At 39.5% G+C, this 24505-nt stretch overlaps 4 protein-coding genes and 1 non-coding gene across 10 annotated transcripts; 1 reads left to right on the plus strand and 4 right to left on the minus strand.

The window, feature by feature from the left end:
- Positions 1-128: 128 nt before the first annotated feature.
- On the minus strand, positions 129-6747 carry plbd1a (phospholipase B domain containing 1a). Its single transcript, XM_067476574.1, has 11 exons — positions 6435-6747; positions 5840-6062; positions 5500-5583; positions 5031-5172; positions 4135-4275; positions 3282-3426; positions 2880-3080; positions 2429-2569; positions 2164-2349; positions 1798-1904; positions 129-1719 (listed from the first exon to the last, which is right to left on the minus strand). The coding sequence occupies exons 1-11, from the start codon at positions 6499-6501 to the stop codon at positions 1543-1545; spliced, it is 1614 nt and encodes a 537-aa protein (XP_067332675.1). The 5' UTR covers positions 6502-6747; the 3' UTR covers positions 129-1542.
- Positions 6748-6780: 33 nt separating this feature from the next.
- On the minus strand, positions 6781-6853 carry trnar-ccu (transfer RNA arginine (anticodon CCU)). Its single transcript has one exon. It is a non-coding gene; the product is annotated as a tRNA-Arg (tRNA).
- A 245-nt stretch (positions 6854-7098) lies between these two features.
- pick1 (protein interacting with prkca 1) lies at positions 7099-13583 on the minus strand. Its single transcript, XM_067476575.1, has 13 exons — positions 13420-13583; positions 12895-12968; positions 12165-12276; positions 11806-11934; positions 11045-11111; positions 10828-10917; positions 10686-10739; positions 10507-10569; positions 10218-10351; positions 9345-9437; positions 9170-9220; positions 8885-9029; positions 7099-8463 (listed from the first exon to the last, which is right to left on the minus strand). Exons 2-13 carry the CDS (start codon positions 12933-12935, stop codon positions 8219-8221), a joined length of 1224 nt encoding a protein of 407 aa, XP_067332676.1. The 5' UTR covers positions 12936-12968; positions 13420-13583; the 3' UTR covers positions 7099-8218.
- LOC137099574 (galectin-2-like) lies at positions 11828-19483 on the plus strand. Its single transcript, XM_067476581.1, has 5 exons — positions 11828-11964; positions 16678-16761; positions 18121-18200; positions 18356-18527; positions 18642-19483. Exons 2-5 carry the CDS (start codon positions 16759-16761, stop codon positions 18786-18788), a joined length of 402 nt encoding a protein of 133 aa, XP_067332682.1. The 5' UTR covers positions 11828-11964; positions 16678-16758; the 3' UTR covers positions 18789-19483.
- LOC137099571 (uncharacterized) lies at positions 19282-24268 on the minus strand. 6 transcript variants are annotated; one of them, XR_010910771.1, is made up of 8 exons: positions 23241-24268; positions 21869-21938; positions 21228-21325; positions 21075-21166; positions 20796-20904; positions 20650-20687; positions 20333-20500; positions 19282-19420 (listed from the first exon to the last, which is right to left on the minus strand). XR_010910771.1 is itself a non-coding variant. In XM_067476579.1 (8 exons), exons 1-8 carry the CDS (start codon positions 23392-23394, stop codon positions 19398-19400), a joined length of 696 nt encoding a protein of 231 aa, XP_067332680.1. In that variant the 5' UTR covers positions 23395-24266; the 3' UTR covers positions 19282-19397. The 6 variants fall into 6 exon arrangements, 4 of the variants coding, with proteins under 4 accessions (XP_067332680.1, XP_067332678.1, XP_067332677.1 ...); XR_010910770.1 differs by having other exon boundaries at positions 20650-20690; XM_067476579.1 differs by having other exon boundaries at positions 20333-20441; positions 20650-20690; positions 23241-24266.
- Positions 24269-24505: the final 237 nt, after the last annotated feature.

Below are 24505 nucleotides of genomic sequence, written 5' to 3' on the forward strand. Positions count from 1 at the left end.
TATACTTATTGCTGCAAGTCCTGTGGAGTAACCTGAATCTCCAACCTAAAACAGATCACTTAGCATCGGTGAAGTTTTCCAAACCTAAATGGAGTCGCTGTGAAGATTAAAAGCAGGACAGTACTTCCTTAGGTATAAAACTTTAATAAACAATTGACCCAGAAAAAAAATAGCATGATTGGCATTACACAAAGAAACACAGGCTTATACATCAACCTGAGATATTGTGGTTTTGCAGAGTACAACAAATGCATGCACTTGAAATCACATCACCAGAGAGGAGCAGGAGTCCTACCCCATTGTACCAAGCATTTCATTTTCATTAAAATGATAGTGTTTGCATGTATGACATTCAAGAATAAGGCCTGAGAAAGGAATAAAGAAGCACAGCCACTGATTTAGTGCATTTGATTTTTGTCCACATGTTGATTTGGCACAGTTTTTACGCCGGATGCCCTTCCTGACACAACCTTTCCCCAATTTCTACCGGGCTTTGGACCGGCGTCCCATCCCTATCAACCGGATAGGGATGGGAATGTGCTGTTGCCCAAGGACATTTGGCATGTGGTTAGGAGGAGCAGGGCGTGAACCTCTGACCCTTTGGTTGATAGGCAGCCACTACCAACTGAGCCACTGCAGTTCCTCCACTGATTTAGTGCATTGATTCTGCTTTTTTTCAAACATCATAGTTATTCTGTGTTCACAGCAAAAATGGCTGCAGGTAAAAAAAATATACTAAAGATTTTTATTGTAGAGTAAAATGCCCTGAGTAAAATGTGCTAGAATACTAGTTTCAAAACTTATTGGCACTTTGGCAAAAAGCAAGCCAGGTCTGTGTTTTGGGTATGTACACAAAATACAACAGGTGGGCGCAAAGGTTTGCATCCTTTTGTTTTGAAATGGTAAAAAAAAGCAAAACAAAGATTTATTTTCATTTACATTATATTTAATTCACATTCAGAACTTTCCTTTTACATTTTTTGACCAGTTTTATTACTTCTGATGATAAAAAACCCCCATTTGTACTAGCTTAATGTATATGCCTATTATGTCAGGGTTAGATTTGGATCATCCTACCGTAAGTACCGTTTCAGTGTAAACCGTAAAAATGATAAAAATGCACATTCAGCTAGTACAACCGTTTGTTCATCATCATAAGTTAAGTGAAAATTGTCAAGGAATTTATTAAATAATATAATAAAATAGAATTATATGAGTGCAAAAGTTTGAAACCTCCTTGATCAAATGAATAAAATTGATCTCTAATTTCTGATAGAAGAACATTTGAAAAATATCTGAATGTGCATTAAATATTATGTAAATATAAAATAGCTTTGTTTTGCTCTTTTTGCCACTTTTGCACCAACCTGTAAGTAGGAAGTACATGTTGGTGGGAAGGAATTCTGATCTTAAAGTATCATCATAAATGGAAATACTAACACAACATAAAGATTGTGCTGTTGTGAGTTTGATTCTGGACGTTTATTGTTCTGAGAACATCAGACAGAAAGAACCTCTGTCCGTCTGACTCACAAACACACCTCAGGGTTTGAAGAAGAGAGGTTGCATCTCGACGAAGGTGAAGTTGTAGAGCCGCGGCAGACCCTGGTGGCTGACGCTGCTAAATTTATCCCAGAAGAACGGCCAGAGTCCATCCTGTGTGGTGGGCCCGTTCAATGCCTGTGCTCGGAATTCTCCAGCCATCTGGAAATCTGTCACCTAGCGGGAGAGAAGCACATTTTTTAACTGAGCAGAGCCAGAATGCATTTGATGCTACAAAACCTAAGTAGGTGCTACCTTAGTGTCATAGCAGCCTTCTGGTGTAGGTCCCTCTGACCTCAGGTCGTTACGACAGCAGATGGACTTGCAGGGGTCACCTTCAGAGTATTTATCCTTCTTATAGTCTGAAAACAGACAGAAATGGAAGAGTAAGCATGTGGCTTCTGGACTAATACACGTCTTATTCTTAAAACGTGGGACCAAATATATTTGTTACACACAAATGCACATATTACCAGGTGGGAGCTCAAAAATATGAGTTATAAGTTGTTTGATTATTGCAGTGAAATCAGTGTTACTCTTATTTTGACAGAACAGTTAAGCAAACATGAGAAATGCAGGTTCCACTTGATACAGAGAATCAGCCAAATGTGAGCAACACACCATTAAACCTCATAATATACTTCAAGGAGTCCAGGTCCTTGACGTTGCCCTGGTCACGGCGGAAGATCTTGGCTCTGGGACAGAGATCGTATGAGAAGTCCTCTCCATAATTCTTCAACATTTCTTCGTAACCACTCATCATGTAGATCTTCTGGTGAAAGGGGACGTTGTAGGACGGCCAGTAACCTGCAGTAAACAGAGGAAGTGAGAAACATAAATGCAGTCAACGAAACATAAGAAACAAAAAGAAAGAGCTGCACGTCACCTCTTCGCAGAGCCTGGGTCTGGTCTGAGTACTCCACCAGTCCGGGGATCTGCTCAACCACGGTCAGAGCACCGTCATCCACACTTTGACCCAGCTTGACTTTGCTCCTGTCCAACACCATGTACTGGTTGTTGTAGGTACCTACACGAGTCGGGGAGAGGTTTGGACAGTCATCTACTGTTCACATCTCAACGGTTAGTTTTACATTTTTGGTTTTTATCTGTTTAACAGCACATTTCCTACTTTAAATCAACCACATGAGCAGTAGTTTTTCACTGCGTTAATGGATTTTTAGCAAATCTTAAAACCATTTTTATATTCAAATATAAATGCAAACTTTTTCAATTCTCCAGATTTACTTTTGAGAATAGAACTAAAATTGTTAACATTAACCTCTCGACTTAAATGTTTTCTGCACTTTTCTTTGTTATGATGACTGTGCTCCACTCACCAGAGTTGTACTTCGAAAAGGTTTGGGCCCACTCTTTTCCGGTACGTGCCAAGCTGTGTGCCAGCCTGACTCTCTGCCATGCCAGCAGGCTGCTGGGGGTGATTACGTCGAAAAGGGAGGAGTTGAAGACATTGTTGGTGGTCTGAGTCATCATCAGACCACTGCCCAAGAGGTAGAAATCATCCAGAGACACCAGGAAGCCTGTAAAGGAGAAATGTGTGATCGCATGAAACCATTTCTTCAAAAACAAACCTTATTCAAATCACAGGATTTAAATCCAGTGATGGTTTTATTTTTACTATGGTACTTTAGAAAGCAGTGTGCGTGTGTGTGCGTGTATGATGTGTAGCACAAACTGCAAACATTCACTGCTGTCAAATGAAATTCTGCAGCCAAATGTACCAGGATAGCTGCTGAAGGACAGCTTCCCAGTGGCTGTGTGGGGCTCAGTGATGTGGAAATCCCAGTGTTTGTAGATCCGCATCGTGGCAGCGTATGTGTACCAGCTGGAGTGTGCAAACAGCAGATTCTCAAAGCCTGGCAGCATCTAAGGAGGGCGACAGACTCAGGATTCAATATGACATTCATGGGTCTAAATTAAGAGAACTCACGTCAAGGTGATTCAGACTTAAGGAAATTTCAAAATAAGTTTAGCGTAAAACACAGCAATGGTACTTTACCTGTGCAGGAATCATACCCATACTGTACCCAGGGCCACAATGACTGCAGCTGCTATCGAATAAAGGTACTTTTCAAGTCGGATTTGCCGACACTGCATTGTTTTATAAGGTTTACTCCATGTAAGACACATTTACAATAACACAAGTCTGTTTTTTGTTTGTGCAGCAAGTAAAAGTACATACAGTTCACTACTGCATCTATAGCATGTGTGTATTTTGGTGTGAGTGGTAAAAATGGTCACAGAGACCACACACTCGCCACTGATGCAAAGATACCGCTATAAGAATAAAACTGAAACCACTGTAAAGTTTAAATGAGTCAAGTATCAAAATACATTTATAACAAAATATTCTCTGAGGTTACCCAGCAAGTTACTTGATCTGGTCCCCGTTCAAAATGAGATTGTGAACATCAGTGAGATTTTACCTGATTAAATTAAGAAAACGAACATATTTGTTCTTCATCCGATTACAGCTGAGCAGAGCTGCATTGCTTGTTTAGGATGGTTTTCATGAGCTTTGTGCTGCTCTGTGCAATCTTCACGTGTAGGACAAAACAGTGTTTGAGCTCCCACCTTGATGAGTGCAGAGCAGTGTCCCATCCCCGGGCGTCTAAAGTTTTGGGGCGGAGGATTGGCGGAAGGCACCAGTGCTGGGATCAGATCTAGCAGGTCTCCCACTGCGCTCAGGAACTGGATGTCAAACAGGGACAGCGGCTGTGGGAAGGACACCAGATAAACAGCTGCTAGTCAGGATATGAAAATGAGTAGTGCTGTTGCCTCCACCGTGAGACAGACACCAATTCAAATCTAAAGAGAAAAAGGTTCCAAATCAGTGAAATCCAGAGCTGGTGTTGCAGCACTAATCATGCTGCAGTTTTGGTTTGTGTCTCACTGACCGTAAACTGGCACATGAAGTAAATAAAACTATGGTAAATACAGCATTAAATACAGAATTAAAAAAAGAGTAAACAATTGAGAATCTGTATTACTGGTAGTTTTTTACAGTAATATAGTAACATTGGCACCACGTGTGCTATTGTCTTGTACTACAGTGTAGATCATAAACTAAGGGTTCAAAGATTTGCAGCATATGCTTTTTATGCTCATTCATAAGGCCGACAAATGGCATGTGATCTCTCGTTAAATCGTAGTGACACAATGTGATATGCAATCACACGTTTGGTTTACAATACAAGTTTCTCAGAATTGGCAGAGCTGCAGTTAAAGTTGTACATCACTAAGATTCAGTAAACATCGTGACTTCGTGTGATATTTCTACATGTATTTATAAAGATACAGTTCCCCGCATTCATATGATGTTTTTCCACATTTTATCTTTACACAAATGTACTGTATGTGCTAGTTTAGCTAGATGTTTGAGAGTTTTGAAATTGTCTTATTTGTTTCTGTGACCGTTTTTCTCCAGTGTTGTGTCTTTAAAAATGCGATAGGATCAAACATCATGAGACCTTTTTCCCCTGTTTCTTGGCCCAGTCTGCCACCCCCGCTCGTAGTCCGTCCATCTGGGCCACAATGAAGCCAGCATGTTGCCACAGAGGATCAAGGGTCTTGTTCAGTTTTACCTGCTCCCTGACCCATGAATCCTGCTTCCTGTCAGCACAAAAGTGACATTTGCTGGTTACCACTCTTATTAATATTCATTATTTACGGTAACACAAAAAACTCATTTTAATAATCTAACTCAAACTGAGGGATCGTGCACTTAAAACATGAGCCAAGAACTTGCTAACAGGAACTACTGTCTGCTGTAGAACCACTACATCACAGCTTAAACTGGGTGTAGTATGAATTCAAATACTGTAAAGATTTTTGAGAAGAGGATATGAAAATGTATCAGTAGCGACGTGTTCCTGAAAGTATGTACTGTACACTCTTTGCTGCTGTGGTTTTCATTTTTACTACGAAAAGAGAACTCACCCTATGAAGTTCTTGACTGGGGCGAGGACCTTTGGATCATGGATGATCTGTGGATACATGTTGGTGTAGTGATCCATTATCTGCCTGGGGATGAAGAGACAGTGTTAATACCAAATCAATGTATGAGGTTTCGAGTAGTCAGATGTTTTCGAAAAGCTACTGTATCAGGCTTGTTGCTGTCGATGACCTTTTCTGGGTCATCATCAGACTCGGCCATGGATTGACATATTGACCAGCCAATCACCAGGTTGAGTATTGATTATCAGATGTAGTGAATGGGTCAGCACGAACCTTCTTGTGGAATGACAGTATTAGATTACAGCGCTTTGATAAGACTTACTGTGCAGTGAGGAAGCCTTCCAGGTAGCCGGCTAGGAAGAAGATGATCTCATCAGTCTCTGGGGTCTTTCCATAGCCAGCACGGATCTCCAGAACGCTCCAGCCTGTACTGGTCAGGGTATTGTTCAGGTACCCATATGCATCCCCCTCCGTCTCCAGAACCCCTTCCTTTAGGAGGACGATCTTGTGTTGTGCATCCCAGTACACCGTGGCTGCGTTCATCTCTGGGAAGAAAACACAATCCAAGACTGCTATACAACAGATAATAAAGTTATGAACTTCACAGTTCTCCTGTTTGCAGTAAATCGAAAAACTTCTACTGCTTTTTAAATAAGTGAAACTACATTTACAAAATGAGATTGACAGATGACAAGGTGAGGTCCAGTGAATATCATATATCCCACCTCTAATATGTTGGATTTTTAAAAATGTATCATTTATGCACATCTTTCTAGAAAGTTAAAATAAATATTTTACACATTAAGTGAATATTATTAATAAAAACAGTATGCACGCGCTGTGCCACTCGCTGTTCGTTTGTTAGCGCAGATCCTTACACAACTGCGCGTAATTCCACACCGACTCGACCTACTTACTTGCAGAGGTAAAAGTCGCAGCCACAGTGATTAAAAGAAACACGCACAGCCTCTTTCCCGAGAGCATGGCTGCGGATGAAGCGGAGAAAAGCTCCAACTTGTGCACAAGAGAAAAAGGAGTAAATCACAAACGACGAAGGCGAGGAGGAAATCACTCGTTCATGTGGCGAAGGGAAAGTCCGGGTCAACAGGAGCGTTTCCGTGATTGGGTGCTGGCCGCAGGAAAAGGGAACAACAATTGGCTTGTTAACCTATGAGAAGGCGCAAGAGCTTCGCCGCAAAATACCAGTTGGTAAAGTGTTGATCCAACGTTTGTTTGGAACCATAAAAAGAAACTAAAAGAGTTCACCCCAGATGGGACTCGAACCCACAATCCCTGGCTTAGGAGGCCAGTGCCTTATCCATTAGGCCACTGGGGCTTGGCAACATATACGTAGGACGTGGCCTCATATATACATTAACACAGATTCACATTATGAACGCAAATAAGCATGATGTTACTATAGTTTTTAAAAGCAATATTTTTCTATATAAAGGACGAGGCATCATGGTATTCGAGTTAGTTTATGTTGTAATTTCTGTCTAATTTACGTCCTCTATGTTTACCATCCGGACTTTTCATCACAAAGTCTGTGTAAAACAAGAAACACCAACACACAGTGGATCGTTTTGTTGCATTGCATTAGTTATTCATAAAAACAAAAGCAAACATTTAAGATTCAACAGAGGAAGTGATAAGTAACATCCTCAAACTTGGGCTCCAACAGGAAATCGTGTCCCCATACAACAAAATGAATGACAGACAGCAGCCACACATGAATAATTATGTTCAATATAATAACGACTTTTGACTACAAGAATCAATCTTGCTCTTTAAAAGTTCTACACACACATCGACTACAATAAATAAAGTGGAAATTATGAGAAAGAAATAACAGACTTTTCCAATTTGTCCACCATTATTCACAAGTAGGATTTGCATCAGATTTGGAAATCTGCAGCTGAGAGGGGGCCGTTCACCTTGAAGCGTGAAGTATGAATAGACAAAACTGTTAAAACGACAACAACAAATGCCTTTGGTGTTGGAGCTGGTAACAGCTGCATGTAGGTGCCGTCAGAGAATCATGTTCAGTCACGATCATCGCATTTGATATTTTTTTATCCATCAGCTTGCAATTTGTTTGTAAAGATGAAAACATCTCTCTGTAGCGACACATTTACCACAAAATAACTTTTTTATAAAGCTAAGTGAATTGCTGCTAAATATGCGATACATTTCCTCAACAGAATAAAAATGTAAATACAGCTCTAACACTTCACGATGTGTACAGTACAACACAGCCCAGATCCATGAGACTTCATGAAAGTAGGAAGAAAGAAGGCACAACTCATGCAAACAGACCCGGTTCATTCAGCAAAGAGCTCATGTGTGCAGAGATTAGTCACATCCAAAGGAGGAAGGGGATTTTTCTTTATAGTTACAGCTGATAGTGAAATTTGTCATGGTACAATAATACACTAAAAAAATTAAATAAAATGCCCAAAGCTACCGATTTTAGTATCTTTGGGGAGAAAGCAAACAAAATCCTAACAGACCAACATTCAGCGTTTATAGCAGCAGGATTCAGTAGTATTCACCATGGTGACAACAGTTTTGACCATTTTAACTGCTAAATTTAATTCCGGAGGTCATTTCTTAGTGTTTTGACATTAAATTTACATTTGACATTAGTAGACTTCTTTTGCATGAAACCTCACACACACAGACACACACACACACTCTCTCATTCATCATCGATCAGTTTCTCGGCGCCGTTCTCCGCTTCCCCCCCCGCGCTGCTTCCTCCCCCGTCGTCCTCCTCGTCATCATCGGTATAGGACAATGACTGGCTGCTGTAGTTGATCGTGGTGCGGGACAGATCCACCTCGATGGGGAAGACGTCCGCCTCCTTTAGGACGGCATAGCACTCGTCGTAGTAACGTGACATGCCGGAGACGAAGCGCTGCAGCTGGAACACGATGTCCTGGACTGTAGATGAAGGAGAGAGGATGGAAGAAATTATGTGGTTGGACGCAGGTCACTAAACGAAATTATCACAAATAAATCACTGATAACTGATGAAAATCAACACAAAGTATGTTATTTGTTTTTTTTTTTCATTTTAAATTCAGTGAATATTTTGAGCACTAAATATAAAATGGAATTTCTCTCTCTTTGTGACTCAATAACGTCTCCCCATCACCACTCACATCCTGTTGTGCATAATCAAATAATAATATGAGCTGTGTACTTAGATCTGTGTCATACAGAAACAGATCCTGCCAAGGTTGGATGGTTGACTGAACAGCACAACGGGAATGGATGACAGATCAGCGCCATGATGTAACAATGGTGTCACACAGAGGGCAAGTTCATGGAAAAAACAGCTAAGACACCATCTCCCACGGACCATGTTTCTGATCCAGCAACTCTATCTTCTCCAGAACGTCCTTCCTCATTTTGGCGAAGCGGGCTCGAGCCTCCTGCCGACACCGTAGCACCAGCCGGTACTCGTAGTTACCGGTGCTGACACGATACAGAGGCTCCCCCATGGCCTGTGGAGAAAAAAATTTTGTTGTCTGCTTCAGGGAAACCGAGCACACAAAAACTAGAATTAAACTAGAAAAACAAAAATGAAATCTGGACATTTAAGTCTCTGTAGCGTGGTGTTTTAATTTCTCAAGCATGTACTCACAATACTGCTGTATTCTTCATCATCCATTTCCTTCACCTTCAGGCAGTAAGACTGATAGAAAAAAAAGAAATTCAGTTTTTCCCCTTGTGTGACCTTTAAACACATTTACAAGTGATGCCACTCTTTTCTGTTCATCTGGCTTAGTGTACGACGCCACAACGTGCTCTGTTCTTACCAGGTATTCAAACTTTACGTCCAGGTACTTGCGGATGGTGAGCTTCGTGTCAGGTATGGCCTTGTGAAGGTATGTGTTCAGGTCATGGAGCATCTGCACGAGGAGATATGACCAGTGATTCGTTTTGCCTTTTATAAGGTTTGATTAAATACAACTCAACCAAAAATGTTAACCTCAGGGGAAGATGATATACTTTACAGGTATAAATCAATGGAAAAAAAAAAAAGAATACAAATATCTATTTTCGGGAAGAGAGTGAACATCATCAACATGATAAAATTAGTGCAATTAAATATAACATTTAACAATATACACCAAGTAGCCACAACATTAACACTGGTGGTCTTTCATGGAGGACCAGGGTCCGCATGGCCTGCAGCTACACAGCAGCATGTGGTACACTGTGTGCAGAGGTGGTAGAAGTACACAAACTCACGTGAAAGTGCAAACACTGGGCTAAAGGATTCTCCACTACAAGCACCACTTCAAATGCTTCGCTCAAGTAAACTTACTAAGCAGGTCACTGTTGGTTCATGTTTGTGCTGACAGGCTTAACCCAAAATGACAGATTAGCATCTATTAGTTCATCAGATCTGTATATTAAAAACATTAATTAGTATTATTCTTGTGGCTGATTAGTGTATGTTGATAACTGATTTTCTCAATACTGCCATGAAACATCATCCCACATAATAAAAAATGACTTCTACAAATATTTGATAGAAGTTCCCAAATTTTTATACAAACAAATTGAAATTCGAATTAAAATACAATAGTAATATAATGCAGAAAATAAAACAACCCCTTTCTCGTCTTTGACTGGTCTGGCTGGTCATAAATCAATAATTCCTATAAAGAAAAATCTGAACTTACAGGTTTGATGGTCTTCAGCAGCTGAATACCATATTTCTCAATGCTGCGATGAGCATCAGCAAACTTCACAAAAGCCTCACTGGCTGCAGCCTGAGGCTCTCGCACCCCGATGACAGAGAAAACGTCTCCAAACCCTGAAATACAAATGAGATAAACTAGAAGCTAAAGCAGAGACAGATTCAGAATAATTACATTAATTTTCTTTCTTCTATGACATGTGGAGAAATAAGAGGCTATAATTTAGTTTGACTTTGTTTCATATTATCGGATGTTTGTCTGAGTAACTCACCTCTGTGAGTCTGAGAAAGCTCAAAAAAAGCTCTGAGGAGTCTCTTTGTGTGCTCCATCAGCCCTACAGTCAAACAGAGGAGTGATGAAACAGAATGAAGCTTTATACCATGGTTAGATCTGCGTCTTCTCTCTGTCCACTGCAGTTTACTGAAGACGTGTTTTGTAATTAATCCTAACCTTTGTAGAGCTCTGCTGTTTTCTCCAACTCTTCCAGCCTTTTCACCAGCCCATCTGTACCAGGAAACGAAACTGGTGATGATTTCTATTCATCTATGTAAATACTAAACCCTAAAAATGGCAATGATCACAGGGGTCTCACCGTTGCATAGAATAGCTCTGCTGAGTCCAAGAGCATCTGCTGTGCCTGAGCTCATATTCTCCACCAACCTGTGTTTGACCTTTTTCAGCACTGAAACACATTCAAGAAAAGTAGTTCAATTAAGAAATAGAGTGTTTAAATTTAGAATCCACAGAAGTTCAATTAAATTAACAAGTGGACCAGGACTGAAAGTGTGTGTGTGTAGTAGATGAGACACCTATATCCAGAGATTTCCCCTGTTTTGGGTCCGCCTGCAGTTTGTTGTAGTGAATCGTTGCTTCTCCCTGTGAAAACACAATCACAAGATACACAATTAAATCCATCCATCTGTAACCACTCCTCCTGTTCAGGGTGGCAGAGGGGCTGGAGCTCATCACAGCCGTCATTGGGCGAGAGATGGAGAACACCATGGACAGGACTCCAGTCTATGTTAGGATTGTAATTTAATAAGAGCTCAAAATGAACTATTTAAAGACCTCACTTCATGTTTTTAATGTGGCATAACAATGTGCAGACTTTTGTGGTTTGTGGTGCAGAGGCAGAAAGTCATATGCAGCATTTGCAGTGAATGGGTAACAGCAGCACCATCTAATCCTTTAATTCTCCATCTTAACCCTGTATTTAAACCACTACACAGGGAGTCATGGAATTTTTCTGTGCGCGAACAATGGACGCCAAAAACAACACAGCCACTCTACACTGGTGACGTTACGGCAAATGCTAACAAACTAAATGCTATTTGCCTCTTTAGCAGAGCTTCACATGCCAGTAAAGTCCCTCTGTTGCAGAGTCTGCAGTTGGTGGAGCGGCACCAATAATTACAACTATCCACAGATAAATCTAAAGCCACAGCAGGACACAAACATGTGAGTACTGTTTTATTAATTTAATGTTTTGTTACTTATGCTCATTTAAGTTTACTTTCTGTTATTGATATTGGTTTTGGATTTGATAATCAGTGTAAACCACGGACTTTACCTGCACAGCCTGAATCATCTTGGCCACTTCCACTTTAGTCTTTCCCTTTACCGGCTTTCCATTCACACCTGTGATTTCATCACCTGCTGCCAGAGTCCCATCCAGAGCTGCTGGGGTGTTGTCAAAGACCTGTAGGACAACAGGGGACACAATATAAAGGTACTAATGACACAGAGTAAAAACACTTAGCTTCTGAGATCATGAAGCGTTAACACATTCTATCACATCAAGGCCTAAAAATGACAAAACTCAGATGTTACACGTGTTCTAATATTTCATGTTTACTACAGAATTTTTAACCTAATGGACGTGTCCTGTCATAAATGTACAAGCTATTGTTATAATTCTTCTGTACATACCTGAACGATGTACAGGCAAGGACAGTACTGAGCCCCTCCACCAATGCTGATACCTATAAGGTTATTAACATCTTTCTTCAGACACACAGTGCCAGGTACTGTTGGGATCCCCCTGTTTAAAACCAACATGATACACCGAGATTTGTTGCAAGTTCTGTGACAATTCCAACAGACAGACTTTAGTTCAACAATGAAAGTGCAGATTTTTATCAGGACTATTAGGTGGCGCTTTAAGGGTTAGTTTGTTACTGCTACTCAGAAAATTTACCACGTTTAATTGCACCATGCAAATGTAGAAATTGTTGTGTCACAGTTTGATGATGTAGAGAGCAATTAGTAAATTCTACACATACATTCTTGTCACTTAACTTTAAAACCCTTTAGGGAAAAAGACCAGATATTTCTTTTATTTTTTAAAGAGCCCATAAATCCAAGAAACTGGAAGACTGAAAGGCGTAGAGTAGAACTAACTCCATATAAACAAACGTTGAATTAGAGATCAACCCCTCAAAAAATCTAGGATTTACCAGAAAGACAGAGCCATTATATTAAACAGGGTGTACAAAAGCCATCCCACCTTCTTCAGTCTTCTCCAGTATAAAAATCAAACCAGCAATTTGATGTAAAATAACGACTTGTTTGAACTTGGCTCAAAAATTGCAACAATTAATAATAACAAACAGAATTAAATGGTCCAGATGAAAAAATTGGTAAAACATATGTGACTCACAGTTTGTCCTCCTCCAGTTCATAGTCCATGTCTGTGAACATTGCAGGACAGTGTCACTTCTGTCCCTGTAAAACCTGTGAGTGATTATAAAGAAACCCTTTACGATGGAGACAGTATTATGACAATCTAAATCTACCAATAAAAAAAGATGAGTAGTCTAAATCATTCGGGTTGTTCAATGTTGTTATTTGCAAAATGGAAAGTGTTAAAGAAGAACAGGCCATTGTATGAGGAGAGTTTCCCCAGTGATGAGCCGTTTGCTGACGAACAAACAGCTGGTAAATCTACAGGTAGTGAATCCGAATTACCCAAGTTTAACCAGTTAAACAGTTTAAATAAGTGCAAAGGTTAAACGTAATACATCAGCCCATTTTGTAGAAACAACTGCCGTAATCATTACTTGTAGTGAGAGAAACAACCTGTTAGAAATCTGCTTGCTAACATCACCTGCTAGCTGCTTCAAGCTAATTGCAGGTGATAACACATGAACATATTTCGCTTGCTCAAGCACAGTTTATGAATTACCTTAGTTAGAATTAGCCCCGGCTTCTCATGCAATCGTCTCTCTGAAGGCATAAAAGGTCGAATATATTTTCATGCTCTTTTTATTCGCAATTTTCGTAATTTCTCTCCAAGTGACAGCTCCTCTGTTTACTTTGTTTTGTCACTTCCGGCGCTACAGCGGAAGTTGTTGCTAAAATATTTTCACTCAATTGCTAATGTTTGTCATTAGAAAAAAATTCTAATAAATAAATAAATAAATAATACATATTACCTGTATTAATTAAAACTCTCCTATCGATCAGTAAAAGTCCTATTGGGACACAACCGAAAACTTATTAACGTAATTAACGCCAAACAAATGTTTTACTTCCCTCTAGTGGTCAAAGTGGAGAACTACGATATTATTGAATGTGTGAAGTTAGCGTGAATTTATATACCACACCACCGTTTCCGGCGGAACATCGCAGTTAGAAATTAAGTGATAGACTTACACTTATAAATTAATGAATTTAAATTTAATAAATGAATCATATTTATCATAAAATGTAATATATCATGTAATGTAATGTGGAGGTAGAGCATTGGGATGGGACGCAGAAGACCGCAGTTTCGAATCCCACCCCCCCCAAAGGCCCTGCCCAGCCACCAAGGGCGACCCTGATGCCGGCCCCGAGCCCAGACAAAAATGCGTGGGTTGCAACCGGAAGGGCACCCGGCGTAAAAACTCATGCCAAATCAACGTGCGGAACATTTTCCCCTGAGCGAAACACCTGCGTTAAACACCGGTGTTACATTAAACATGCTGCGATGCGAGAGGTGGAGATCCACCGCCCTCCAATGGCCACAGTGTGGAAGTGCAGCAAAGTAGTAAAATTACCGTCATTGCGGATATAATAAACTTTCCGGTAATTACTTTCAAAATAAATTCACTAAACATTAGATACTTGAAGTGAAACAGTTCAAAGACGTGATTTTTCTTAACAGTCAAACATACAATATGCATAACCACATAAACGACCAAAACTGTAGCGAAGACACACAATTCTCGACCATAACAATCTTCTCGTAGCATCATAGATGTAGTCCCTCGTTGGACCGGGACGCCCTCAAACCTACGTGTTAGTTATTGGAAAAAATGATTTACATGCTCGATGAAGCTCATGACAGATGGAAACAGCCAATGCTAGTTTGTCGTAGCTACTATTTTCAACATAGTATTTTAAAGTCACATTAAACGTTAGGTTCCGTTTTATTTTAGACTTTTGGAACTATTGAAAACTGTCACTAAGGAATGTTAGTCACTAAATCATAATTACCAGATCCTTGTCTCATAATTGCTTCATAATGTCTCTTTTTTTCTTTGGTAAATATTATATATGTAGTCGTCTTTCAACTCCCTTTCACTGTGTTTGCCGTACTTTAACAGCGGTCATAACAATTTTAAAGCATCTAACATGAGCTGTTCCTCTGATGTCCTCATTCGTGATCCTGTCCATCCTCGTCACTCCCAAAGAGACCCTCAGCATCCTAAGCTCTGCTACCTCCAGCTCTGCCTCCTGTCTTTTCTTCAGTGAAAACATCGTTGGTCTCACTACCATCTTGAACACCTTTCCTTTCATTTTGGCTGATACTGCTTTTATCACACCAGACACGCTCCACACCAGTCACCTCTTTAACAAATGTAATGCGCTGCAGTTCCGCAGCGCCACCACGGGAGGGCAGTAAAGCGTTTTTTTTTTTTTTTTTTGTATTTAAATATGTTGAAATTTTCAATGTGTCTCTTAAATTCTCACGGAAAAATGTGGACTTAGAAAATATAACTGTGACAAAAGACTGGTTAGTTGATTGACAGTGTTTGTACTTATCAGAAGTGTTAATATATGTCTATAATAGACTGAACACGATTTGACAAATTGATTGCATTGCACTTCCTGAGTGTGGCCACTGGAGGGCAGTAAAGACTGACACGGTCTCTCAACCTTAGCTGAAGCTCTTGAGTCACCTTTTATCGACAGGTAAAATAAAAAAAACATTTTGATAAAATTATATTCGCAGCACAAATAAGATATTTCCAGTAAAACCCTATCAATGTACGTTCCTTCTTGATGTTTCTCTCACACAGTCTCAACAAATTCTATTGAACACTCACACAGAATTGAATAAGTAAATAAATGTAATAAATGGAAACACAAAGAGCTAATATCAGCTTTTACCAGGGCCAGTTCTGGTCAACATGAAGTGACAGAAGAGTGTCATGTCTTAAAATTCTTTTAAAAATGGTATTTTTGATGAGCAAACACGCAAATGTTCTTTGGTTCGAACGCTTTGCATTTAGCCTGGGTGAATATCATTCTTCAGGTTTCCAGTAAAAATGTATTTTATTCTACATATTACAGCTGCATTGTGGCAGCTGCTGGTCACAGCTTTATCAGTGATCAAGAAGTCACTTAATCCTTTTGCTGAACAAGTCAGTGATTGATGAATCAGTAAATAAACAGAGAGGTTCTTCTGCATTGAATAAGCTGTTTGATTTTGATGATTAAAATGAGTGAGCTCACGGAAAAACAAAGAATTTCTCAGGGACAGTATAGGGATCAGTATAGAGCTAAAAATAATGATATTTTTCAATACTTAAATTTGTTATAATACCACCAGCTGTGAATATTTAACTACTGATTGACATAACTAAATGATATTTTACTTTTTGCCTCAGTAGATTTATCGCAATAAAAAGTCAGCTTTGCTTTTCACTGTGCTTTTCCCCTGAGGCTTTGGGTGGTACATGCGAAGACAATAAACGTATGAACATCATAACTGTTTGCTGTGGGAAATGGATGAAATGTTGAAAATGTTCAAATTAAATTTCTTTTTACTTCATCCCAGACTTATTCTAATGTAATGCAATGTCACAGCAACAGATTCAATAACTCATTTAGTGTTCGAAAAGCTCATGAATCACGTGCTGATACCTCACTGAAATACATTTATAGCAATAGTTATGTGCCAAGACAAATGAAGCATCTGCGACCAAGAACCCAGAGGGTTAATTAATGATCAGAGGGCCATTCACTACTAGTTTGGGAGAAGTTAAGGGGCTTCAAGATTCAAAGAACTTTATTGATTCCGTTGGGAAAATGTGTAAACCCCCTCCTCCTCTGCATGTTCCAGGTTTGGCCACACTGCAAAACTGTTCAAAGTCCTCTCACTTAATCTTTGATGCTTTCCGTTATAAATGAAGTGAAACCTCCAGTGACACCACCTACTTTTTTTGTCTTCTAGGAGAGAAAACTGTGCTTCAGTGCATCCCGACCATCTTCCTCCACCTTCCATTATTCAGGATTGTTCACCACCAAAACAATCATGGTAAGTTTAGGTTTGTTGCTGCTTTTATGACTCTGTACTGGAACAGATGCTTAATGTACAGCAGATGATGTGTTATTTGTTAAATTTGTTGTACACCATGACACTGAATTTGAGATGAAACACTCAAGACGTGAGTGAAGTCAAGACTTCAAGTCAAGAGTTTGGACAAAAGTGTATTGTCAACATGAGGTCCAAAGAGGTGTCTATGCACGTGAAGGAGGCCAGAATTAGGCTGAAAAACAAAATCAACCCACCATCGAGAGATTAGTGGGAGTGGCTAACACAATAGTTTGTGACATTCTTAAAAAAAAGAATTAAAGGCCTGGAAGACCACAGCTGAATTCTGTCCATGGTAAACGAGAACGTTTCACAACATCTTCACAAGTCAAGAAGACTCTTGGGGAGGAAAACCTGTCAAGTCTGCAGTCAAGAGACAGCAATACATAAAATACAGAGGATTTACAACAAGGTGCAAATGACTAGTTACACACAAGAACAGAAAGGCCAGATTAGACTTTGTCAGAAAACACCCATGAAGCCTGACCAGTTCTGGAATAAGATTCTTTAGACTGATGAAACCAAGACTGAATTGTACCAGAATGATGTGTTGAAGGAAAGGAACAACTCATGATCCAACGCATCATCTGTCAGACACGTTGGTGTCGTTGGTGATGTGATGGCATCAGGATGTATGGCTGCCAAAGGTCACTATTGATGAGCTAACTGCTGATAAACGTAGCAGGATGGATTCTGTATATGGGGCTAAAGTCTCTGCTCAGATTAATCAAATACTGCAAAACTGCTAGAACATCGCTTCATGTTGTAAATGGATGTGATCTAAACATAAGAGTCTCTCAAGGCAAAGAAATGGGATTTTCTTTACATACCAAGTCCCCTGATCTGAACCCAACAGAGCAGCGTTTCACTTACTGAAGACAAGACTGAGGGGGAGGAAGAGCCACAAACAAGCAGCAGCTGAAGGCAGCTGCAGTAAATACCTGGAAAAGCATCTCGAGGGATGAAACTCAGCATTTGTCCATTGACTGCAAAGGATTTTCATCCAAGTATTCAAGCCGTTCCTTAGGTTTGTACTTAAGTCGTTTTGTTCCATCACTTATGAGACACTGAAAAGGTGTGTGTTTATAAAAATGCCTCTAATTCCTGATTGGTTGATGCCAAGTTTTGTCAAACCCCTTGAATTAAAGCTGAAAGTCTTGACTTCACTCACATCTCGTGTTTCAATTCAAAGTCAATGTGCGTCTCATTATTCCAGTATTTATGAACCTGACTGTATATTAATCCTTGATTGTTTGTTAGTATCGTGACTAATGGTTTAACTGCTACAATTGTGTTTCTCAGCAACTTGAACTGAAGAACATGGCACTGAAAGCTGGAGATCAGCTGAAAGTAAAGGGAGTCATTCTGCATGATGCAGAGAGGTGAACAGCTGAACTTCAGCCTCTTAACCAAACAGATTAATACGATGATACTTGTTCTCAGTCTTGGTTGAGTTACTTTGATAATATCCTGGTGATTTTGTTGTGTTCTGTTGAACCTGTGTGCTGTTGGGGCTACATTAATTGTATGAACTCAGATTCCAGATCGACCTCGGCAGTGATGCAGAGGACATCGCGCTGCACTTTAACCCCCGTTTCCATGACGACAGCGATGGCGCTGTACTTGTGTGTAACTCGAAGACTGCTGGCTGTTGGGGTGATGAGAAACGGGAAATCCACAACCCTCTACAGAAGGGCAAAGATGTCAAGGTGAGAGAATCTGTCTGAAGGAGGAGCAGATGTTTCTCCATGTACCTGTAGGTGATTGGACAGTTTGGGTTTTGTTTGATGAGCTTTCACTCACTTTCACCTTCTGCTTCCCAGCTTGTGTTGAAATTAACTGGAGACATGTTTGAAGTGGAGCTTCCTGATGGACAGGAAATGCAGTTCCCAAACCGAGTTGGCATGGATGTTATCAGCTACATCAGAGTCAGAGGAGACTTCAAGCTGACTTCCTTCAAGATTTGCTAAGAAATGCAACTGCTGTAGCACATGTATGCTGTGTTTATTGAAGAGACTCTAAGATTTGGCCAGTTACTATAAGACAGTTTAACCATCGTGATCATCAGCACACAAGAACATTAAAAAATATCCTGTTGTGCTCTGGAACATAAAATGTTCAAATTGTTTATTTTCTATATTTTTCTTATCACATTACTCCACCAATAAACACAGTTTATTGTCTTCTGCAGTTCTGCAAGTTGATTTCTAATGTAACACTGATGATTTCATATTTATGTTTTGGGCTTCAGACATAACTAAAAACACAAAATAGTAAAAGATTTCTTGTTTAATCTGGTATTAGCATTCAACTGTGTTAGAATCTGTTAAAAGCGTAATTTTCCATATGGACATTCTCCAGGCAAGAGAAACCCTATGAATGTCTCTTACCTAAAATTACAGTTACTGTGGCTGATGGTTGTTAATAAATCACTCAAACGCAGTTTTCAGAGAGTCAGACTCACTACATGGGCTCATCAAGACTTTTAGTGGCTTCTTCTTTACCACAGTATCACAACTCACTGGGAAGTTTACTGGAATCCTGGACTTGGTAAATCAGTCGGAGGCAGTAATGCAACTTCAAAGATGCCAACTGCCATTAACTGTGAAGAAGAAGAAGAAGAAATGTAAGAAAAAATGAGCCAGTCAAAGCTTATGTTCCACCTTTGACACTCTGGCTGGAGCTTGTTTGCAGCTTAATGGCTTCTATACAGGTACCAATCAACTCCTTATGTTGACTTTCAATGTTCAGTTCTATAATCAACAAAGGCAAAACAGCTACACACTTTTATGTTTCTACTATGTTTTGTTGGTTTTATTCAATCAGTTTAAAATTGATCACAAAACACACAAAACGGAACAATTTCTAAGCATATTTGAGCTCAGAATAATAGTCAAATCCGATTTGCATGTTCAAATTTACTTTGAAATCTACTTGAAATCAAAATGATAAAGAATAAAACAGGTTGTAAAAAACATGTTGAGTTTCTACTAGAAATAGCATAGAACCAATTCATGCATAAGTCAGTGAACTGATGAATTTTGCCACATGGACACACGATGAGCTCGTTTTGTGAGATGGGGTCATTTCAGCTGAAAGCTTGTGTAAAGATGTAAATTAATGTCATGTCTGAAGCCATTTCCATTGCAGCTGATTTTCCCTTTTGGTCAACTGTGTGATCGTAATCCACTCAGATTCCAGAGACCTCAGACCAAAGAGTCCTGTCAGTTCTTTAGAAACTGTCTAACGGACCATTTTCTCTTTCTTTCATCGTAGCTGCACCACAGTCACCTATGAGAATATTGAGAGGCCTCTGAGACGTGTAACAGGCAGAAATGACAGTTCAGTTGTGCTTTTCTTGCCGTGAGGGACAAAAAGCTCAGTGGGCTTTTTAACCCATACTTTTTCCAAAGTTCACACTAAATACATATGTTAATATGTTATAAGCTTGGTTAGTTGTATTTTGGTCTATTTTGTGTTATTGTATAATGAAATCGTTCACTAAAAGCGTTACCTTGCTCCCAGGCTGCAGATGGTACCGAGTTGAGCTCAGACTCCGGTCTAGTGCCGTCATCACTCTCCTCTGAGTGTTGAGCACCAGCAAGATCAGTCAGTGAATCACACTAAGAAAAAGTGATTTCACTTAACCTTTAGTTCACCTGCATAGAGCATCTGAAATGAACTGTTTTCAGTATTAATCATGGGAAGAAAATAAGATGCAGGTAAGGTAGGTAAGAAACTTAAAATACACAATCAGAACTATCTCAAAACATATACAATAATTAATTTGAGAAAACAAAGGCTTTTCTATGATGATTCTGACAATCTTACCTTTTTTTCATTTTCAACTGTATTCATCTCCATCTCTACTGCTGGACCACAGCATAAAAAAACGATGAGAATAAAATGTTGGTTAGCTGCGTTGTAAATGTGAATGTACTCTCCACTGTGGCAGGAATCCCACATTAAAATATTACCTTTGTTATTGTTTGCAGAACGTACAGGTTTGATTTCCCATCTTCTGTCTTTGCTTTCATCCTTCTTCTCTGGACTTTGAGCTTCACTTGGTTCATTCATGGGATACCACTAATGGAATTTAAAAAATAAATCTGTATTTAGAATAAATGTTGAAGATCAACAACAGTGTTGCACTGAGAATCAAATAACCCAGAATGTGAGTTAGTTAAAGCAACAGGAGCAGAATTAAACTGAAGAGAAATAAACTTTAAGCCAAAGGATTTGAAAACTGCTTTTACCACAGCTTCAGCTGCAAACTCCTCCATCTCAACTTCAGATTCATGTCTGCAGACGCAGCACAAGCAATACCTGCAGGAGCCACCTGAGACACCTAATTTAGTTAGAAGACCTTTTTTACTGTATAAAATAATGTTCACAATTTAGTAAATTACCTTTCTTATCTGTTCCAGATGACTCAACAGATTTTGTTTCATTCTCTCTTCCCCCACCTGCTGCTTTGTCTTCATTGTTTTCAACCATCTTATCTCCTCTGTAAAGAATCATTCACTATTCAAGCTAAATGAGCAAATTATTTGAAAAAAGAAATAAAAGCATCACATCTATCATCCTTGATTAATTTTAATAGCCAAATGTTGCACACACCAAGTTTTAAACACTGAAAACTTTTTTTTGCCTCGTGTAAGTCAGCACTATATATCCATCCATCCATTATCTAAACGTCTTATCCTGAATGTGAGTGTGACAAAAAAATGGACAATTTAGAGTCACCTGTTAACCCATAACTGCATGTCTTTAGACTGTGGGGGGAAATAGTAGTACCTGCAGGAAACCTCACACAGGCCAGAGGAGAATATTCATCTCCACACAGAAAGGCTGGAGCTTTTAGTAGAAATTACAAGTGGGGGTTTTCTGTGTATTTATTGAAACAGAATTTAATTGAAGTGAACATGATGACAAATATTATTGAAAATGCCAGTATCTTTGCCAACTAACACTGACACACGCAATCGAGGCAAATCAAAGCATGTAAAGCTCTTTTACACAACCTTGTCCTATAGTATTAACAACTGACCTGTTATTGTGTTTGTTCTTATCTCTGTCTGGTTTATCGTGATGTGGCTGGTTTCCTCCCAGTGCACATCCTGTATGTACAGATGATGAAGAAATACACATTATTGTACAAAAATGTGTTGCGTCCCGTGGATATTGAAGTATGTGAACATTGTTCACTTAAGCTAATGACCATCTGGGAACTGCTTCCTGTCTCCTTCTGCTCTTATATCCTCTCTGTCATTGTACAATGTTCGTTTTTAGCATATAAATGCAAAATGTTGTCATTTATAACTATATTTAAGTACTTGAATTCTGTATTTCATATTTTGGTGCAATTTCCACTAGTAAACACCTGAAGAAGACCTGAAGAATTATCTTCAATGCAACAAATCATAGATCTGTATAAGGAGCTAAGAAACGCTGTAGCAGGTTTGACAGGTTTGTTAAAATGATGCCAGTCTGAGTCCTGTTTGACAAAAGTATATTAAATCCAAAGTTTTGTGACCTAATAACAATAATAATAATAATTCAATAGCCAAGAGCAATGCAGGCAACTCATCACAGCAGAAGACAATGCAACACAATTAAGTCTGGTTTGTAGCACAGTTGAATTAATCGGTGTCATTGAATCAGAAAATAGGCCACAGTGCCTCCATAAAGGCATCATTTTCAGGCAGGAAAATACATTTTGATTTGGAACATGTGGTCAGTTTATTACAATAATGGCTATTTTTAAATGTATATGTTCTGAAATGCAACATCAAGGGGACACAAGCCAGTGTCTTCTTCTGCCAGTCTCAAGTCTGGACAAAAGCAGAGGGTTGTGTCAGGAAGGGCATCCGATGTAAAACACTTGCCAAATAAAAAATGCCGAAAATGACTTCTATACCGGATCGGTCGGGACCTGAGTTAACAACCACCGCCACCCGGTGCTGTTGACCTACAGGGTACAGGTGGAAATTGGACTACTGTTGGTCGAAGAAGGGGAGGAGGAAGGTGTGTTCGTAGGATGGATGTGGTGAGAGAGGACATGAAGTTAGTTGGTGTAAGAGGAGAGGATGCAGAGGACAGGGTTAGATGGAGGCACATGATTCGCTGTGGTGACCCCTGAAAGGGAGCAGCCCAAAGGACAAGAAGGAGTGTAAATGTGTATGTTCTGACATGATGTGATGTGTCGTTGCCAGTTTGAATACATAATAAATCTACAGCATAACCAGAATGTATGTGTGTATGTGCCACATAGCAAGCAAACTTTATAAAACCTTTCTTTACATTATTTTCATGCAAGTTTACAAATAGGTTGTTTTTGTAGAGACAGAGGAAACAATTTAAAGGTGAAATTCAGCATCTCAGTGTGAAACTGACATGTAAATAGAAATGTGTGAACTCACCTTTGTCTTTGTTTCTTCTCTGCCTTGTTTGCGTCGATGCAGCTGCCTTGATATATAATTCAATACTGTATATATTGAGGTAAAGTCTACTTAGTTCCTTGTTTTTATACAGAGAGATCAGAGGGTTATAGCTTCTGATTGTAGGTGTGGTCATCACAATCCCTCCTACCTGCTCCTAACACATTTGTAATGTGATAACTGTGATCTGTGTTGCTCCACGTGATCAGTCTCCCTTTTATTTCTTAGTTCTTATGTTGCAACGTGTTTTTAAAATTTAGACTTTCTTCTTCCATTGCAATTTGGTTTGTTGGTGCAATTTTGTAGACATTTGTGTGTTTCCTTGTTCCTTATTGTTCTTTTTATTCCTGTATGTCTTCGGAGAAGTGCCAACAACAAGAGGCTCAGGGAAGCTACTGTCCGATCCAAGACTGAAAAATGTTGTTCAGCCAGTTTGAATGTGAATGATTAGTGGTGAATTCAGTCGCTGCCCTTAGACTTTTATTCATTCAACAAAGTTACTGCATGGGAGCTGCTAAACCCTAAATGACTCTTAAAAGGAACTGTAAACTGTAAACAGTTGTCACCACTGTATGTCATTAACTCTGTGTGTTCTGTCCCGTAGTTGTCTTTGTCCTGCTCTGTCCCCCTCTCTCTGTCCCTTTCTGCAGGTGTCCCCCGGCTTTGAAGCTGTGTGTCTTCCAGCGTGCAGCTACTGGTCCTACCAACCTGCCCGATGTTTTGTTGTTGCTTTTGTTGCTCTGTTCTTTTCTCTCTCCCCTTTCACTCACCCCAACCAGTCGAGGCAGATGGTCGTCCACCCTGAGCCTGGTTCTGCTGGAGGTTTCTTCCGTTAAAGGGAGTTTTTCCTCTCCACTGTTGCCTTGAGCTTGCTCCAGGGGGAATTGTTGGGTTCTCTTTATATATCTTTATAATCTTGACTTTATTCTGTAAAGTGCCCTGAGATGACTTTGTTGTGAATTGGCGCTATATAAATAAAGTTGAATTGAATTGAATTGAATTAAACTGTCTGTGGCAAATGTTTATGTAACTAAACTTTTGATTCAAATGAATATTTTAAAGTTATTAACTGTTCTTTCTCAAGTTCTGTGATTCTAACTCAGTTTTATTTTCTATGCTCATGAACTGACTATGAACTATTTAACTTTGCAATATTTATGGGCAGCGCTGCTGCCTCATAGCTAGAAGGTTGCAGGTTTGTGTCACCACCTGACCGTGAACTTTCTATGTCTTGTGTGGGTTTTCTT

This window comes from Channa argus, chromosome 15 (genome assembly GCF_033026475.1).
Source record: "Channa argus isolate prfri chromosome 15, Channa argus male v1.0, whole genome shotgun sequence".
Lineage (NCBI taxonomy): Eukaryota > Metazoa > Chordata > Actinopteri > Anabantiformes > Channidae > Channa > Channa argus.